Genomic DNA, 15,949 nt, shown 5'->3' with positions numbered 1-15,949 from the left:
ATTGGTGATAAATTAAAAATTGTCTACGTAATATTATTTATTTTAAGATTATTGTGATAATTAATTATTAAAAGATACTTGAATAGTCATCAGCTTTTTTTTTAAATAGGAGAATAAGTTTGCATTTAAAAAAGTTAAATAGATTCAAGTTGACTATTAAAAAAATTCAATATCATGTTAAGATCATTAAATCACTATTTATTATTAAAAAGTTAATATCTTATTACTAAGATTATTGTGGTAGTTATTTTTTGATAAAATTTTAAATATATTTGAATAGTCATTAGAATTTATAAATAGGAGACAGATTTTTTTTTTCAAAAAATTAAATTGTTGATAAATTTAAAATTGTTTATGTAATATTATTTATTTTAAGATTATTATGATAATTAATTATTAAAAGATACTTGAATAGTCATCAGCTTTTTTTTTTATCGGAGAATAAGTTTGCATTTCAAAAAGTTAAATAGATTCAAGTTGACTATTCAAAAAATTCAATATCATGTTAAGATCATTAAATCACTATTTATTATTAAAAAGTTAATATCTTATTACTAAGATTATTGTGGTAGTTATTTTTTGATAAAATTTTAAATTTATTTGAATAGTCATTAGAATTTTTAAATAGGAGATAGATTTAAAAAAAAAAAAATTAAATTGGTGATAAATTTAAAATTGTTTACGTCATATTATTTATTTTAAGATTATTATGATAATTAATTATTAAAACATACTTGAATAGTCATCAGCTTTTTTTTAATCGGAGAATAAGTTTGCATTTTAAAAAGTTAAATAGATTCAAGTTGATTATTCAAAAAATTCAATATCATGTTAAGATCATTAAATCACTATTTATTATTAAAAAGTTAATATCTTATTACTAAGATTATTGTGGTAGTTATTTTTTGATAAAATTTTGAATATATTTGAATAGTCATTAGAATTTTTAAATAGGAGACAGATTTTTTTATCAAAAAATTAAATTCGTGATAAATTTAAAATTGTTTACGTAATATTATTTATTTTAAGATTATTATGATAATTAATTATTAAAAGATACTTGAATAGTCATCGGCTTTTTTTTAATTGGAGAATAAGTTTGCATTTCAAAAAGTTAAATAGATTCAAGTTGACTATTCAAAAAATTCAATATCATGTTAAGATCATTAAATCACTATTTATTATTAAAAAGTTAATATCTTATTACTAAGATTATTGTGGTAGTTATTTTTTGATAAAATTTTGAATATATTTGAATAGTCATTAGAATTTTTAAATAGGAGACAGATTTTTTTATCAAAAAATTAAATTCGTGATAAATTTAAAATTGTTTACGTAATATTATTTATTTTAAGATTATTATGATAATTAATTATTAAAAGATACTTGAATAGTCATCGGCTTTTTTTTAATTGGAGAATAAGTTTGCATTTCAAAAAGTTAAATAGATTCAAGTTGACTATTCAAAAAATTCAATATCATGTTAAGATCATTAAATCACTATTTATTATTAAAAAGTTAATATCTTATTACTAAGATTATTGTGGTAGTTATTTTTTGATAAAAATTTAAATATATTTTTGAATAGTCATTAGAATTTTTAAATAGGAGACATATTTTTTTTTTCAAAAAATTAAATTGGTGATAAATTAAAAATTGTCTACGTAATATTATTTATTTTAAGATTATTATGATAATTAATTATTAAAAGATACTTGAATAGTCATCAGCTTTTTTTTTGAATGGGAGAATAAGTTTGCATTTCAAAAAGTTAAAAAGATGAATAAGTTTTGTAATAGTTTGTGAAATGTAATTTAGTTTTAATAATTAAATGGGTTATGAAAATGATAATTAAATAATTAACTATATTTTCTGGTTTTAATCGTTGATTAAGTCTTTCTTTTTATAAAACTAATAGAAAGAAACAACCTTATATATTTTAATGGCAGATTTATGTAAATAATAATGAAATATATTTTTCCTTATATATTTTAATTGTACATTTAATAAATCAAATAAATACTTTTTTGTAAATATGTTTATCTTGAGATGCTTAACTAAAAATAAATCTCTAAATCTTTCTGGTAATATTTTCAACAAAATGTTTCTCCATAGGGGATTAATCAGCCCATTAATATAGATAGGGGATTAATAAGCTAGGAATTTCTGTGTAATGTAACCTCCGACAACTCTCAATTAGTGTACTAGATATGTTCACCTAAACATTAACGGATTTGAGTACTTAACTAATAGAAAAAGATAAATTAGTTAACTAGAGGAGACCAAACAAATCCAAAATAGGCCCATAATCTTGGGTTGAAAGGCCCAAACTATGAAGATCCAAGCGCACCTCCATTAAACCATCAAAGGGCAGAGTCAGAGTCAGCGAGAGAGAGAGACTGAAACGTTTCGTTTTCAGAGTCTGGGTTGGATCTAGGGTTTTAGACAGAGAGAGAGCCCTCCCTTCCCAAATTCAAAAACTGTGTAAAGAAGAAGAAGAAGGAAATGGAACAGTTTCGAGGGTTATTGGAGCTTGCAGGGTAATGATGGCGAAAGCCGCTTCTTCCTCCGGCGTTGTTGTTGAGAGCAGTCGTAAACAAATTAATGGCATTCAGAAGGCTGTTCCCATTTCGCAGCCGCTCGCTCAGTTTATCGGAGAAAACGAAGTCTCCCGTACAACCGCCGTCAAGAAAATCTGGGAGTACATCAAGCTTAATAATCTTCAGGTTAGGGCTCGATTTTTGAGGGGGAGATTGATTGATCTAGTAGAGCTTTTGTTGATTGATAGCTAAAAATTTAGGGATTCGTTGGAAACTGTAATTAGCATTTGTCTTGTCCTGAAGAAGCTTGCTTTTCTTCAGAATGGTAGAACAAGGGTTTTGTGTGATTAGTAGCATTTTAATTCAATAGTTAACCCTAGAACTAATCTGCTTATGATTTGGTTCCTCAGTGAACATTTCAAAGCCTAAACTTTTTAGCTATATGTATTTACGAGTTGTGATCTCTTTGAATTTGATTTTGAGAGAGATTTCTGATTTTCCAACACAATATTATTTGGTTTTTTTTTGGTAATGTTAGAATCCTGAGAACAAGAGGGAGATTCTATGCGATGAGAAACTGAAGACCATCTTCAGTGGGAAAGACACCGTCGGGTTCCTTGAGATTGCCAAGCAATTGTCTCAACATTTTCCCAAGTCTCGTTGATTTCTCTCACATTGCAGTTTACTTATTAAGACTGTTTAGCTTCCTCTATTCCTATTATCATCCAAGAAACTTTTGGTATCTTCTTGTTGGTGATCTTTATTGGTTATTTATATAGACTACCGACCAGTTTCCATCGCTCTGAGACATTTATGTATCGATTGATGATGATCCAAGGTCAGTTTAGTTTATGGTTTGCGTCTTTAAAACTTGTTTCTCTTCTGTAATCGTCTTTTCAGAACTTCGAAATTGATCAGAAAATTGACCAACTGTTATATCCAACTAAAATAAGCCATTTATTGACATAAAATCTACGGAAAAATGTTATACATAAAAAAAGACAATTTCCTTTGTGTCCAAATCTATTGTTATAACATGATACATTGAGTAAAGACAAAGATAAAAAAAGAGACAGTTTCACAGTAGTAGTATAAAAGGCTGGCCGTAAGAATGAAAAAAAAAAAACTCCCTAAGTGTCCTCCTTGTGACTCAAGAAAGAATGTAAGCTTCTTTTGAGTCTTCTTGCCGGTTATGTTATCATAGAGGAGGATGATCTTCTTCTGCTGTTTGTGGAGGAACAGGTTTCCAACCAGGTTTCTCGTCCCAATACATATCGTAGTAAATGTGTCCTGGAGTTTTGTTCTCCTCACAACACCATATTCCCACATATCTCTTTACCCGTTTTCTGAATTTCTCTTCTCGCTCCTGCGCACAAAACCAGATTAGGTCAGATCAGATTTTTACATATTGTATCAACATGTATAAATTTGTTTCAAGGTTCTAAAGATCTACTTGCCTTGTCGGAGAATCCAGTGAAAGCATCTTCAACTGAAGAAAACTTTATCACTTTGACATCGTCGAAGAATGAGAATATTGACTTGAACTGCAGGTGGCACGAAACAAAGTGATTATAGGCCAAGCCGGAGATTACTTTGACATACATATAATTAAGAGTGATAGATAGTTAAAAAGAAATCTTAGTTACCGTATCTTCATTGCTCCGCTTTGGGAACTTAAGAACCCGAGAGGGGCTTGTCTTATTTGATGCCTCACATTCATCTTTTCCGTCTTGACAAAGCTGAACATCAAGCCATGACTCTTTGACCTGCAAAAATAATTTCGTTTCTGAGGAGTTTCTTCTGAAATGATTAATTAGATAAACAACAATATCTACACAGCTTAAGTTACTTGTTTCGGCAATGCTGGGTTATCTAGAAAAGAATACTCTCTGATACCAATCCCAGGGCCAAACTCATCCTCCGGAAGCTCCTTAAGCATGATATTGACCTGTAATTGAAATCCATCAGGGTGTTCTGTTCTGAGACACTTGCAAAGAAAACATGCTTCAACGTTACTATAAACACTACCTCAAAGACATGATCAAGAGGGCAGATGAAAGGTTGCCGTGTCATAGATCCCTGAAGTGTACCAGGATGTCCAAACCAAAGCCTATCTAACCTGCACCATATTGGTGGCATCACCTGAAGACATTGTAGAGACCAACCAGCTATACGTAAAAATTAAAATCATTATCTCTAGGAAATGTGCATATAAGCTGTTGAGTAGACTCACCAGTGTACGGTTAAGAAGAGACGCAATGGCTAGAGCTGATCTGATCTGTTTCATCTGTAAAGTGGACCAAAGATGGGTATAATTTAGAAAGGTGGTCAAGTTGACATATAGTTCTAAGGGACCATGTTAGTTTAGTAGACGTTACTTGGTGATTAACGAGGATAAAGTGTGATTCAATGGTATGCTTCCCGTCAAGTAACAAGCTCTTTGGAATAGATGGTTTGAATGCCATGAAACCTCCTGCGTTGTGTTGGAGATTACAATACTGATTTTGGCTTTTCCCATCTTTGGAATAGATAATTTGAACAAAAAATAATTTTACCTGGTGAATCGTAATATTCTGGTGGGTCATAGAAAACCATTCCCTCTCGAAGCCTGTGACGTTTTCCTTCAGTACCTGCATACTGGAATGTTGTATGCAAAGCGTATGGTTCTAGCCTGAGCTGTTGATACATAGCCTGCCACAGAAAACAGAAGTTACCTAATAGGCCATTCATAAACACAAAAGAACCGCAAAAATAGGACGCATGTAGAAAGGTACCTGAACAAAATAAGTATGGCCACTGCAAAATATGCTAGCGGGCAAAATTCCAACCTTGAGATTTCCATCATAAGCATAGAAAAGTCCACTATCCCCATCCACAGATGGACCTAGCTGCCTCCTAACAATCTCATTGAACCCATTTTGATCCCAAACCTTATCGTCTGCTAAGAGAATTTCTTTCCATTCTTTTGCCAACTTTTTAGCGGATTCTGTCGGCCGCCAATGGAAAATTCCTATGTTGTAGGCAGCACCAACTTTCAAAATCCAAGACATAGAACGGTTGAGAAGACTGTTAGTAGCAGATTAAGTGCTTTTCCAGAATGATAAAGGACTTTAAATGGGAAAATAGGGAAATGCATATCTTTAGCTAAAAGTCTACCTTGTTGCCATATGTCCAAACTGTCATCTATGACAGTAGGCACAACTTGATCGCTTGATGTCAAAACATCAGCATCCGGGTATCGAGCCAAATAAGGCATAGGATCCTGTCACATGGATATTATGTGAATAAATTCTATAAAGGAAGATAACAAGACGAATAATAGCGTTATTAGTGTGTTGTATTAGTACCTTAAGCCACACCATGTCAGTGTCACACATTAGTAGCTCGTAACCATAAGGCAAGACAGAATCTATGAGAATAACTTTTTCTCTTCCCATTTTGTGAAATGTTGGAGAACCCCACCCAACATCCACTGTGCTCATATGGCTTCCCATGTCAAAAACCGGAACGCCTTTCCAGTACAAAGCCTCTAATAACTTAGTATCCATCGCACCTATAAAGCGCCATAGCATAAAGTCACTTCACTTACAGAAAGAGATTGAAATAGACAGTATGGCACAGATATTAGAAGTGAAAACTTACCAACTAGAATATTGGAGAGATCTAAATCCGTCAAGTGTTTAACCCAAGTCAAGATGAAATCCATGAAAGCATAGTTCCCAAAGGTCACTATTATGACATTGTCCTTCGCCCTTTCCCCAAACAATTCTTTCGTCAGTTTAAAGGTTTCAAGAGGTGGCATCTTCTTGTCCCGAGGAGGAGACACCCAAATTTTACCCAAGGATTTGCCTTGAGCCTCCTCCAAAACTGGCGGTGGCAGTGCCTGTAGTGGTGGTGGTGGCGCAACTGGTAACTCCAACGTCACATTTTCTTGTGGAAGACTGTGAATTCGACCAGCAGCTACAATGAAAACTCATGAATAGTTGGTACATAATATAAAAACGAAAAAACTTTAAGCTTTCTTAGTGAGATTGATGCATACTCAAGCAAGCTCATATAGCCTAATACAATTGAACTGAAATGTAGTGTCGAAGAGTAAGTAACACTAGACATAAGAAAAATCAAAACTTTAACAGACACCTTGAGCAATCAAATGCAGATCCAAGTACACATTAGTTAATCACTTAATCAGATTCAAAAGCAGAAATGAAAATTCAACTAAAGTGATCAAACAGTCACAACCCATCTCAGGTTATAGCAAATCCAATGTGATCAAACAATAAAGAACTGATCTTTAAACGAAACACTGAGATTTAAAGGTCAACGGTGAGCTCGAATTAGAATCAGACAGAACTAAAGAATCTAACTTCCAAAATCCCACCTAATAATTAGACATCAATAAGCTTACAGAATCAAACTCAGACCGCAAATCCTAACTCTTAAGCAATGCGAAACAGAGATAACCAAAACACAATACATGCACACAGAGAGTGAGAGAGAGAGAGAGAGAGGTTACTGGATAGAGGAGGAGAAGAGAGAAAGGAAGATGAGCCATTGGTGGGAGAGTAAATAGCTGAGAAGACATAGAAGGAAGAGACGAGAACGCCGATGATCACCGTGGCGTAGATCGTCAAGAACAGAGGTTTCGAATTCGTGGCTTCGCGAAACCCATTTCGCCAACCCTCCACCATTATTTAACCAATTTCAATCTTCTTCTTCCTCAAATCTCCATTACAGAAGAAAAGATTTATTCTTTGGCTGTGTTTGTTGGGGTTTTGTCTCTTCTTCTTCTTCTTCTTCTTCTTTCTCTTGTTCGATTGATTCGATCGTTTGGTAGGTCTGGTCAACTTCGTTTTCAGCGTCTTCCCATAATCAGAAATTATAATTCTTTTTTTGAAAATTTTATTAATTTATTTTTGGGTTACATTATTAATTTGTCCCTTTATAAAATTCATCAATTGATGATTTTGATTCCCCCAAAGTATAATGCAAAATAGTGGCATTTTTTAAACCATTAAATTTTTTGTTTCGTTAGCTAAAGTTTGCACAATGTTTCTTGTTGTGTATATATATATATATTCATTGCAATATATTTTTCTTTCTTTTTAAATTAGCTAAGCCATAATTGGAAATTTTATAATTTAAAACTTTTTAAAAAAAAGATTATAGAGAATTAAGGTAGTAATATTTTGTATCATATTTCGTAATCTAGTTAAGTAAATTTTATATGAATGAATTTGGAAAAAAAAACAAAAATTAAAATACGCAAAGACAAAAAGACAGAGAGATCTTAATGGATGGGTTAATGCAATGGTTCTCCTCTCTAGTACTAGTTAGTTTGCTTTGACTTTGTTTTCTGATTACCTCAATCCCACGATGTCCGAACATGTTAACTCTCGTTATTTTTTCAGGAAACGATGTGTTGTCCATATATAATTTGTTCAAAAGCTACTTCTTAGATAATTAATCCAAACTAAAGTTGATTTTCGTATAGTTTAGGCGAGTGAGTTCTTGCAATGTTCGGAAGAGTTCTCTTTTTTTTTTCTTTTGTCTTTATTTTTTCTTTTTCTTTTTTAAACATATATTATAATATCCCTGAAAAATAATGCTATTTACTTCTTTCTTTCTTTTAAATCTTGGGATTGCAGGATATCAAATGAGTTTGTGATGATTGAGAACTGGTCTCAACTTTAATTTGACTCAAAATTATATAATCTAGAAACGTTTTCTTTAGTTGAAAAAAGGGAAAGAAAACATCAAAATATGAGAAGCTTGAAAGTATTAAAACTTGTTGACAAATTCCTTTAAAAATTGAATCAACGACCTAGACATAACATGAGAAATATAATGGAACAGTCAAGAGATGTATCTCATGTCCCCTCGAAGACCCTACGAACAGAAATTTTTTAAAATATATAAAGTGATCAGTTAGGGGAAAGCTTCTTCCGACGGGTATGTGTTTCCAAGTTATTGATATATATGCTCATAGAAGAGCAATTAACACCGAGAAATAAACAAGCTTTTAGAGGATTGATTTCAACAATTTCTGAGAGCAATTCTTTTTTGTTTGTTTGTTTATTAATCATAAAACACCAACATAATATCTCGACAACAAATGAGGCTGGCAGTTGTAGTGTGACTGAAGCAGACAGAGAAGATGAACCTAGACGAAGCAAGACGAAGGCCCATAAAGAAAAGTCGCCGGCCAGAGCCATTTTGTCAAAAAAAAACTGAGTTCCAACAAAAAAAAAAATCTTACAAATACGTCTTAGTCTTGTCTACTCATCCTCAGTTTAAGGAGGGGTTATAACATAAGCCTTGTGCTAATGAGGTCTGCATTGGTTTTTTAAACTGTTTACAATTGGGCAAAAAAATGGAGGAGGCTAAAGCTACTCGTAGTAATAAGTTAGACAGGAGAGGGTTTTAGAAATATCCATCAAAAAGTACTAAGGAGTCTCTCACTATGTTTGAGACAATTCAAACATTTTGACTGTCCAATCATTCGCCTTCTCTGTTTAGGAAGGAATTCAATCCTTCACAATTCAAACATCTTGCAAGATAGAAGTGGAACTTTTTTTTAGTTAAGGATGTGCAAATGTTTTTTAATCGTCAGAAATCTCAAGTTACATGGTTGCCGAAAGATTGATGTCAATTCAATATATACATCTTTTTTAAAATCAGTTATAGCTAATAAAATGTGTCAAAAAATTTTGTGATGACCAACGAGTTACATATCAAGGACTATTTCATGTTTTGGGATAAATTTGGTCAGATTCTGATAATTTGGTTCGGTTTGGTTCGATGAAAATTAGTTTATAAAACAGCCTAATTGTGATATAATCCGGTCATTCAAAAAAATCAGTTTTATAATCGAGCAAAACCAAAAATGTTTGTTTGGTTATCTAGATCTAGGTTTTGAAGTTACTATTCCGATCATCTTTCCAGTTTTTCGCTCGATCAAGCTCCCATAGGTATGCTTAATTTTCCTATTTTGATATATATTTCGTATATCTAACTTCCTTTTTCTTCCTTATTTATTTTTTTTTGTTTCCCATTTCTTCACCTCCAGGATGACAGACCGATCACGGTGCTTGTGGATTTGGAGGGTTGTAGAATCCCCAAAGCGAGAAATTGGGGTTGTGGTTTCTATGACGTCGGTTATCTAATCCATATCTCTTCGGGATTTTGTTTAGAGATTTAGACATATATATATATTTAGAGGAGGATTTGTATTTGTGGCCAAAACAAGAGTGTTAACTAGTATTTCGGCCTAAGTGTGTAAAAGAAAAAAGGATGGTTGTTTTTGTTTTTTGTGTTTGTAAGCGTGAGACTGTGTGGCATGATCTAGCTCCCATGTCAAGGAATGGAACCACAACCACCACAAATATGTTTAATTTTGGGAAAAATATAAAAAAAATATGAACTTTTAAATTTCGGACGAAAAAAAACATTAAACATGAACTTTTGAAATATCATTTAAATCCAAAATTTTATTTGACTTTTTAAAAAATAGTAAAATTTTGTTGACTTGACCATTTTAGGCATGACGTTAAGTTTTCGTTTAACCTAAAATGTAAACATAATTGCTATTATATTTTGAGAAAATAACATAAATTAACATATTGTTATGATTTTATTTTTCGATGTATGTCAAAATTTTAAAACTATTTGGTATGAGTTTAAATAAACTAACGAAATCAATTTTTCTTTTAATGATAATATATTTGATGCAATTAAGTCATATTTTCACTTACATGCCAAATAGTTTTGTAGTTGTAGTGACATTTCAAAATTATGGTGATACATATTTGACTATACACATAATCTTTTTTAACTAATGGGAGATCAGTATAAAAAGAGTATGTGCATATTTGACTAATGGGACTATGGGAGATAAGTATAATTAAAAAGACTAAACAAGGCCTCAATAAACAGAGCCCACATAGCCCATTACAAAAACCCATGAGAGCTGAAAACGAGAACCTCCTACGGTATATTTCGATAGGATTTCTCTGGCCGTCGAGACCAGTACTTTAGCCAATTATGAGCGGCATAAGAATGAAGATTTACTATTCTTGAAAAACACTCAATATATGCAACACCTCTTTATATGCTAAAGAGGGTTTAACTTTCACCTTCAAAACGAAACCTAAATTTAAGTTATTGCTTAATCTTAACAGTTTGTTTATGATAACAATAATTATTGTTTTAAATACAATAATTTAGGTCACATCAAAATACTAGAAAATATTACTTTAATGTATAAGTCAAATCTAACATTAATTAGTATAAAGTTTTCCACAAACAAAACTCAAAAGCAAATCCGAGCTGGATCAGTTGAATCCAAAACATACAATATCATACTAATGAAAGACTTTCAAACCCAACATTAGGTTCAACAATGTATTTTAGTCTAAACTTTTGAAAATTTTGTGTGATTTTATACAGATAATACAAATTTGTTCGAATCCGTGTTCATTTCCCACGCCCCTTTTTCTAACTATTTTGTGGTTCTTTAATATTTATAATATAGTCTCTTCCATAGAAAAGCCGAAAACACACACCCCCACATGTCTCATATAATAAAGAACCAACGCACAAGCCATACTAATTATCTTTTTACAACTCGAATATTTAACCTAAGAAAAGTTAGTCGGAATCTTAATGTGTTGATGATAGACCTGTTGAGTATTATATGAATATATAGTTGTTTTACTGCTGATCAAAATATTATAAAGTTTCACACCAACTTGTTATAACCTAGTACAAGTTCCATTTTTGTATCACATCATTACTACACCTTTTCCTAAATCCAACTTCAAAGAAAAAGTGTTAGGTCACTAACGTGTCCACGATCGTTAATCTAAAATATCTTTCTTCTTTTTAACTCTAAAATTATATTGAGTTATTTAAGTAAAGAGCCCCGACAAGAAACTAAACTTGGGAATTAGACATTATAGGTACTCATCTTCAGCTTTAGGTACTCCCTCCTTGTAAAAAGACGTTGATGTCCCTATGCTTGACAATGAAGAAATAAAGAGGAAGCTGATTAGTATTTTGAAAGAGATGGTGAGATTGCTAAGTACTTGAAACCCATGTTTGGGTTCCTTGTTTACGATCAATTATTAGGGTTTTGTTTTTTTTTCTTTCAATTTTTTAAAATGTATAATCTACTGCATATTAATCGGTTTGGGTTTATACTCCTTAATTAGATTCTCCATTTATGATCCATTAGGGTTTAATATTCCCTTTTAAAATCTTCTTTATAAATGGTTCACCTTACATTAATGGTTTGAGTTCATATGATGTAATTTTTTAATTTTATTAAAATTTATTGTCATGAATTTGGTATTTGTTCAACAGAAATCCAAAACCAAAACTCCCATCAACCACAACTCAAAATTCTCGTCCACCAGCCAAGGGTAAAAGAGTCAGAAATAATAATGTTTGTATGTTTATAGTGCCTTTCTATGTGCTATGCCTAAATCTGAAGTTTGAAGTTAAGGAGTACCTGTTTTGATAATAAACTCAATTATATTTTCCATTTCCTTTTATTTGACACAAGGTACTAAATGGTACTAAAGAAGTTGGCATTTTAAATGTCAAGGGTGAAGGGACGACAAAGTTGGTGTTTATTTATAAATTGAGCGGACTAGTTTTTTTCCTCTCCTTCTTTTGTTTTTTGTTTTTTTGTAGATTGATGGTACATTCGCATTTATGTATTATTTTACATTTATATATATGCTTGCTGTATAACCATGATATTAATGTTTATACAAGTATCTACCAAACATCTTACACGAACACTAGCTATATATGTAGAAGAAACAGCTCAATTTTGTCGAGAATATTACCTTTTATAATAAAACATGTTCTCGTAATAACTCTTTTTAAGACACCTCTTTTAACTATAATATTCGATCGAATATATAAGCTCGCTACATTTAGATAGAGCTACTTGGGGATATTGACGATATAACAAGGTTAAACTTATCAGTTTTTATTAAGTTTACTCAAAACGTATTAACTAAAATACATGAAGAAGTATTTAACTCAAAACGGATCCTTTTGTATGTAACCATTTTTTTTTCTGATAATCTAGAAAACAACGTCATTGATTGATTTCTTCGTGAAAACATCTTTGGACTTTTATTTTGTTTTTCTGAAAAATAAACATCTTCGAACTTAACGTTAATAGCTATGGTCTATGAAAAATAAAATTAGTAGTTCTAAATTAATCGAATAAAATAAAGATGCACTATAACAAATAAATGATCAAATTGATTACCTACCCAATGAAACTTTTAAAAATTTCTATGTATGATCGAAAATATTCATATTTTTCATTTTCATTATTTTTTAGCAATAACACAAAATTTAAATAATAAAACTAAGTTTTGATAATTTTAAAAGATTTTGCCATCACTCATTAACTTTATTTTTAACTGAGAGAAAAAACTACATCTAATAAAAAAGAATGAACATCTCAGTTTCAACGTTGAACAAAAAAACACAAATACAAAAGAAAACAACAAAAACTATAAGCAATCCAAGAGATGTCTTCATGGCCTTTCGTAAAGGACGAAGTATCATTCTGGAAAGAAAAAAAAACAAATCTTAGCTCATCTTCTTGATCGATTCACGTTCATGTCCTCTCCTCAAGAAACTGTTATGAAACTTCTTCCCTTCTTCTTCTTTTTTCCTTTTCTTTTCTTTTAACCAACGTAAAGACAACACATAACAGAGATTGAAAAACAGACGAACGCTGCGCGATAAAGCAGTAAGTAACCAACTGGTATTTTAAGAAGCACCTGGAGGGTTCTTGTGTCCGATACCTTGACTGGGGCCTTGGTGGGTTGGTCGGAATGCGTCTTGTTCTATGTTCTTGAAGCGGTTGATCTTGTGGTACCACACAAAATCATCCTTAGGCGGCTCAGGTGGTGACCAGGAAACAACCGGTGCGTGTCGAGCTGCCGTTGTACACTCAAAGTGTAGCTGTATCACCAGGAGAACTATAAGAAAGCGAGACAAAACCGTGATTGAACAACCACGAGTCACCATCATTGAAAACTTTGTGTTTAGTGAGGATATTAAAAGCCTCTAAACCCTTTAAAGAGTATGTTGAAGTGATTGGCTTCTTCTCACAAAAACAAGAGAGAAGTGTGCAATTTAAGAAGGATCGGAGGGTAGAGGACCCCACAAAACCGTATGACTCGATGCTCAAGACTATTGTTAGAACATGGACACTATTACTAGTTCATAAAGTAACAGTATATACTTCAGGTGAAGGTGCGCGAGAGGTGTAAATGCACTTAAGACTTTAACCTTATATTTATATCGATCCTCTACCTAGGGTCCTTAATTAAACAAATTCTATTATTTTTTCGGATTGCACTTAAAATAACATATGTTATATAGTTTATACACAAAATGAAGTTATGACAACCACATAAAAGAAGACACGTATCTTTCTTTAAAGACTAGACCTGGTTTTGGATATTCGTAATAGACTCTAAAATTTCTTATGCGAATTTATTTATTTTAGTACGGGTTATATAATTGTATATTATGATATAGGTCAGTTTAGATTGAGGAACATAACTAGCCCCTAATATAATTATCTTAAACTGATCAATGTGTATAATTTACACATTGATAAACGTTGCCCGGGGTATTTTACTTTGTCAGCTTTAGTTTCTGGCTTGAAATATAAAAGAGTACTTACACACGAATATTTACCAAAAAAGGAAAGTTCCATATATATGCTCCTCGAACGCATCTTTTCTTAGCCATTCATCGAAAGAAACGGAGGCGTTGTTCTTGATAAGACAACCCTATATATTAAAATTTTATTTTCTAATATTTTACTAAATTGATCAAATTTTAATTAAATTTTGAAGTTTCCATAAAACTCAATAATTCCAAAGTCTCCGTATACTGCAAGATTGAAAATGATTATATGTGGAATTTTAGAATTTAGAATTGTCCTGATAAATTTAGAAGTTACAGTCTCCATACCCTAGGCAATATTATTATGACTAAAATTTAGCTAGGCTAGCTGAGTTTGAATAAAATTGGCAATTGGCAAACCCCAAGAAATTACAAGCTCAGTTGGGAACTTTGCTGCGTGCATGATGCATGAAAACAGTTGTTTCATTGGATTGAAATGCATGCATGTTAATATCTTATAGAAAGTTCTTTTCACTTTCACCACAAATACAACAGATAGTTTTCCAAGAGTCGCATTTTTTTGTTGTCAAAGATGCTTAGAGCTACATAGTCTAGCTTTTAATCTTCACTTTGAGAATCTATACTAGTATTTTTGCAGCAGTTTTTGCTCAAAAATACTAATAAGGAAAGTTTTAGCAATTAATGCTACTAATGCAATTAATTCTGTCGACCTCCAGCAATTTTATATGGACCTCTTAGTATTTTATGGGCCCCTTGATAATTCATAATTTAAGGGCCTTCATTTATTTAGGTTGTAGACAAAACGATATCCAAAATTTCATAGGACCCGTGAAAATATACTCTTTTGCTAATAATCTAGATAAAATTTCCGGAAAAATAAAATAGTAGACAAAATTTCCAGAAAATTACATTGCAATAACTATGACATTAATGATATTCTCAATTGCCAAAATGATTCTGAATACAAATGAGTAGACTCTTGATTTATCAAGCATTCAAATTTTAAAAACTTTTATTTGGTTTATTCTGCATCTTTATTTTAAATATTTTTAAAAGGTTAAATATGAAAAATATTTAAAACTTTTAAAAAGTTAAATATGATAATATTATACCGTAGATACAAAATAAATATTAAAAGTTAAGATGATATAGTGTGAGTTAAAATATCTTGGGACGAGGTTATATAGCGGGACGGGTTTTATCGATATTTATATAAATTAAAAAATAGCAGTAATTCGATGTTACACGGGTAAAACATCGTTTTATTATTTTGTTAACACAGTCAGTATCAGAAAATAGACATATTTAATTAAATTTAAATTAATATTATATAAAAATAAATTATATTGCTGTATTATATGGTTTATTAAACAATTATTATATAATTATAACATATTTAACCAACAAATACAATTTATAATTTTAATATTTTAATTATAAATAATTTTGCCATGCGGTGTACCGCGGGTCCTAATCTAGTTTAAAGTAATGTTTTTCTAGTATTTAGAGAAAAGGGCCGAAATATATAGAAAGTAAAGGTATTAACAAAGAAAAACAAAAAAAAAGAAGAAGAAGAAGAAAAAGACAACATCTTGCGAACTTTGAATTCCAGCCAGTCAGATTATATAGAAAAAGAATTCGAAGCAGTCACCATCACTAAGATCAATTTCTTTTTCTGTTAAGGAAACCCTTACCTCAAATGGTCTAATTCAAGGATT

General features: G+C 31.4%; 3 protein-coding genes across 3 annotated transcripts; 1 reads left to right on the top strand and 2 right to left on the bottom strand.

The window, feature by feature from the left end:
• Positions 2,413-3,403, top strand: LOC104785988 (upstream activation factor subunit UAF30-like). The gene is made up of 2 exons (XM_010511289.2): positions 2,413-2,726; positions 3,079-3,403. Exons 1-2 carry the CDS (start codon positions 2,544-2,546, stop codon positions 3,202-3,204), a joined length of 309 nt encoding a protein of 102 aa, XP_010509591.1. The 5' UTR covers positions 2,413-2,543; the 3' UTR covers positions 3,205-3,403.
• On the bottom strand, positions 3,485-7,413 carry LOC104785987 (arabinosyltransferase XEG113). The gene is made up of 13 exons (XM_010511288.2): positions 7,057-7,413; positions 6,183-6,500; positions 5,888-6,093; positions 5,697-5,802; positions 5,315-5,571; positions 5,096-5,231; positions 4,919-5,013; positions 4,774-4,827; positions 4,569-4,682; positions 4,390-4,488; positions 4,187-4,306; positions 3,998-4,084; positions 3,485-3,906 (listed from the first exon to the last, which is right to left on the bottom strand). Exons 1-13 carry the CDS (start codon positions 7,229-7,231, stop codon positions 3,739-3,741), a joined length of 1,935 nt encoding a protein of 644 aa, XP_010509590.1. The 5' UTR covers positions 7,232-7,413; the 3' UTR covers positions 3,485-3,738.
• LOC109133010 lies at positions 13,147-13,650 on the bottom strand. Its single transcript, XM_019245542.1, has one exon. It carries the CDS (start codon positions 13,602-13,604, stop codon positions 13,341-13,343), a length of 264 nt encoding a protein of 87 aa, XP_019101087.1. The 5' UTR covers positions 13,605-13,650; the 3' UTR covers positions 13,147-13,340.

Source organism: Camelina sativa, chromosome 5 (genome assembly GCF_000633955.1).
Source record: "Camelina sativa cultivar DH55 chromosome 5, Cs, whole genome shotgun sequence".
Classification (NCBI taxonomy): domain Eukaryota; kingdom Viridiplantae; phylum Streptophyta; class Magnoliopsida; order Brassicales; family Brassicaceae; genus Camelina; species Camelina sativa.
This window is presented reverse-complemented; position numbering and strand designations above follow the sequence as displayed.

What these genes read in the sequence shown, in the direction of transcription:
- LOC104785988 (XM_010511289.2), top strand. Translation starts at nt 2,544, where the DNA reads ATGATGGCGAAAGCCGCTTCTTCCTCCGGCGTTGTTGTTGAGAGCAGT. An exon ending in TCAAGCTTAATAATCTTCAG is followed by an intron (nt 2,727 to 3,078) that starts GTTAGGGCTCGA and finishes TGGTAATGTTAG; the next exon opens with AATCCTGAGAACAAGAGGGA.
- LOC104785987 (XM_010511288.2), bottom strand. Translation starts at nt 7,231, where the DNA reads ATGGTGGAGGGTTGGCGAAATGGGTTTCGCGAAGCCACGAATTCGAAA. An exon ending in TTTGGACATATGGCAACAAG is followed by an intron (nt 5,572 to 5,696) that starts GTAGACTTTTAG and finishes GGATTTTGAAAG; the next exon opens with TTGGTGCTGCCTACAACATA. An exon ending in AGCGGAGCAATGAAGATACG is followed by an intron (nt 4,085 to 4,186) that starts GTAACTAAGATT and finishes TGCCACCTGCAG; the next exon opens with TTCAAGTCAATATTCTCATT.
- LOC109133010 (XM_019245542.1), bottom strand. Translation starts at nt 13,604, where the DNA reads ATGATGGTGACTCGTGGTTGTTCAATCACGGTTTTGTCTCGCTTTCTT.